Source organism: Buceros rhinoceros, unplaced genomic scaffold (genome assembly GCF_000710305.1).
Source record: "Buceros rhinoceros silvestris isolate BGI_N320 unplaced genomic scaffold, ASM71030v1 scaffold14135, whole genome shotgun sequence".
Lineage (NCBI taxonomy): Eukaryota > Metazoa > Chordata > Aves > Bucerotiformes > Bucerotidae > Buceros > Buceros rhinoceros.
In genome coordinates, this window is record NW_010412435.1 from 34,442 (window position 1) to 37,367 (window position 2,926).

General features: G+C 52.8%; 1 protein-coding gene across 1 annotated transcript in view; it reads left to right on the top strand.

Moving 5' to 3' along the window:
* Positions 1-225: 225 nt before the first annotated feature.
* LOC104493671 (cAMP-specific 3',5'-cyclic phosphodiesterase 4B-like) overlaps positions 226-2,926 on the top strand; it is a gene marked incomplete at both ends in the record, with an annotated part of 5,585 nt that continues 2,884 nt past the window's right edge. Inside the window, 3 exons of the mRNA XM_010136396.1 lie at positions 226-455; positions 2,177-2,213; positions 2,311-2,381. Coding sequence (XP_010134698.1) covers positions 226-455; positions 2,177-2,213; positions 2,311-2,381 — 338 coding nt within the window. The remainder of the gene's footprint in view (positions 456-2,176; positions 2,214-2,310; positions 2,382-2,926) is intronic.

Sequence of the window (2,926 nt, forward strand, 5' to 3'; positions counted from 1 at the left end):
CGCTGGCAGCCACAGGAGCTGTGCTGAGCTGAGAGGAATTCAGGCTGAAGGAAGCCTGAGCTGGTGTAGTCAGGAAAGAAGCCTCGGGGGTACATGTTGTATCGAAATGCGGGGTCCTGCTTGCGTACAATAGAAACATGCCCGTGAGAGGCTCCCATACTGAGCCATCGATGTGGCGCGGGCAGCGCCACTGTGACGTGAGCACTGAAACCCCTCTTTTGGCAGACGCGCGTGACCCGCGGGATGTGTTTTATTCACAGCTTCGATGTGGAAAATGGCCCATCACCAGGTCGCAGCCCACTGGACCCGCAGGCCAGCTCCTCGTCAGGACTCGTGCTGCACACGACGTTCCCGGGCCACAGCCAGCGCAGGGAGTCGTTCCTGTACCGCTCCGACAGCGACTATGACTTATCGCCGAAGACGATGTCCAGGAACTCCTCTCTCCCGAGTGAACAGTAAGCATCAATTCCGCTCACATCGTGTTTTACAGTAACGGAGAGCTTTGCGTGGCCTCCTGTAAGCTCTGTCGGGAGGAGCATGGGGGTGGCACTCGTGTTTCACAACAGGAGCCCCCAAGATGGTCACTACTCTGGTCTGCCAAGAATCTGCAATAACAGAGGATTTTTGCTTTTTACCTTTCTCGTACAAGTTCTTTGGGTGGGAGTTAGTGTTTGGGGGGTGAAGGGCTTGCAGCCGGCTGCAGGGTGAAGGCTGGGCTGTGCTGAGGGCAGATCCTGCTGCTGTTGCTCCAGCGCTCGGCAGCCTCAGTGACATTCTGCACTCCCTCTTCCCTGCTGTGCTCTCACCGTGAGTTCTCAGAGCCTGGTTAACATCATCTTGGCTTTTTCTGAGGTCGGTACTGCTCCCTTAGCCTGGACCACAGAAATATGGCTGCGCTGGTGTTTACAGTATTCCTCTTCTCCGTCCTGTTTTCTGTCACTGAGTGGAAAATACAGCAGAACACCGAGACAGATGGTTGAGCTTGAGAGGATCAGTATGACACAGAGCATGGAGCTTAAATGAGTGTCCTCAATTTGCAGCCCTTTATTTTAAAAGGCACAGTTTGAAGTTTGGAAGTGACCATTAAGCTCTAAAAAAGTGCTCATAAAAGAAGTTGAACTGTTATGAAAGCCCTACAGGTTTTGTTGAGAAATACAGATCTAAATGTTAGCAAGATCCACATGGAAGAGAACATCCCTCCCTGTAAGTTATCATTTAGTAAATATTTACTGAAGCAAGCACACCAAGTCATGTGAGTCCTGTGTTTTGTGTGAGCGGTGCAGGGGGGAGCCCCGTCCAGCCGTGCCCACCAGCCTCATGTCCCCCAGCTCCATCGCTGCCTGCAGGCAGAGGTGTCCATTTACCACGAGCATCAAGGCTGCTGCGGCACCTGGGCGAGCCAGCATCGCCAGGCTGACTTGGCTTTGACATCAGCGTTGAGATGATTTTAATTAAAGTTTAGACTTAGCAGCAGTGACAGCTGAGTCTGGACAAGCGGCCATGCTCTGGGGCAGCACAGCCAAGGAGAACACCCCTTCGAAGGGGTCCAGCACTGGTGGACACCCCTGGAGGGGTTTAACAGCCGTGTCGATGTGGTGCTGAGGGACATGGTTTAGGGACCCTGGCAGTGCTGGGGGAACGGTTGGACTCAATGAACTTGAAGGTCTCTTCCAACTGGATGAAGTCTGTGATTCTGTGATTTTTCACATACAAACAAGCGCTCTATGCGATATCGCCAAAAAAATTGACTGTGATGATGTATTTTCCTCAGAACTTCTGCTGAAATCTTCCATGACGAAAACAGCCGGATAAAACCCAGCCTCTGAATAACAGTGAAGACTGTGACAGCGATCAACAAAAGCCAGGAAATTCAGAGCTGACCTTTCCCCAGCCCGTTACAGGTTTTTTTCCACCGCGTGCTGCCTTAACTTTTGAATTTCCTGGCTTTTATTGCTTGGTCTTACCCATGTGAACCTGGCTCCAGCCCCACTGTTTTGGGCAGACTTCGTGAGACCTTTCCCTCAGGATCAAGATTTTACATGGCGTTAAATAAACGTGGCGTGGGTCCGTGGTTATTTGTGTGGTGGCGGAACCTCCCTCTGTCAAACGCTGTTTCTCTTGTGGGGGGGACGGATTGTTTGAGGTAAACTCAATTTTTTCTCCCATTTCTCCTTAGGCATGGGGACGACCTGATCGTCACGCCTTTCGCCCAGGTGAGTCGGCAGCCCATTGGCTTCTCCAATGAAAAATAAAACAACTCGAAAACCTCCGCTGAGGGAGATAACGGCTCCGGTTTTGCCTCCCCCATAGGTGCTGGCCAGTCTGCGAAGTGTGAGGAACAACTTCACGCTCCTCACCAATTTACACAGCACCTCCAACAAGTAAGCCCATCATATTTTTTTGTTGTCGCACTCAACGGGGGCTGAGGAGGGGCGGCGGTGGCTGGGGAACCTCAAATCGCTTTCCCATCTTGGCTGTCCCAGGCATCTGTCAGGCGCCACATCGGTGCGCGGTCCAGCTGTGGTGCTGCCCTGCCCCTCCAGCCTTGTTTCACAAAGGGCGGATGCCAAGGAGGGAAACCCCAGGCACGAGGCTGTGGGGATGGTGAGGGTGCCCCAGGCTCCGGGGGGCTGCCCAGAGAACCAGGGATTCCACGTCGTGTTGTGTGGCACTGTCATGGTGCTGAGTGGGGAAGGTGATGCACCAAACTGAGGAGGAGGATGTTATTTTTTGTACCTGCCGAGTAGGAGAAACCAAACAAACTTCTTTTTACGCCTTTGTCCGGAACCACCGTTTCCGCTTAGCTATTTATACTGAGCCAGTCATCATCATTTGCTGGCCTGTTTTGCCCCAGGAGAGCCATTTTGCGTGAAACCGGCATCATTCATTCCTGGCGGCGTCGGTTACGCACCCTCCCACCCATCCC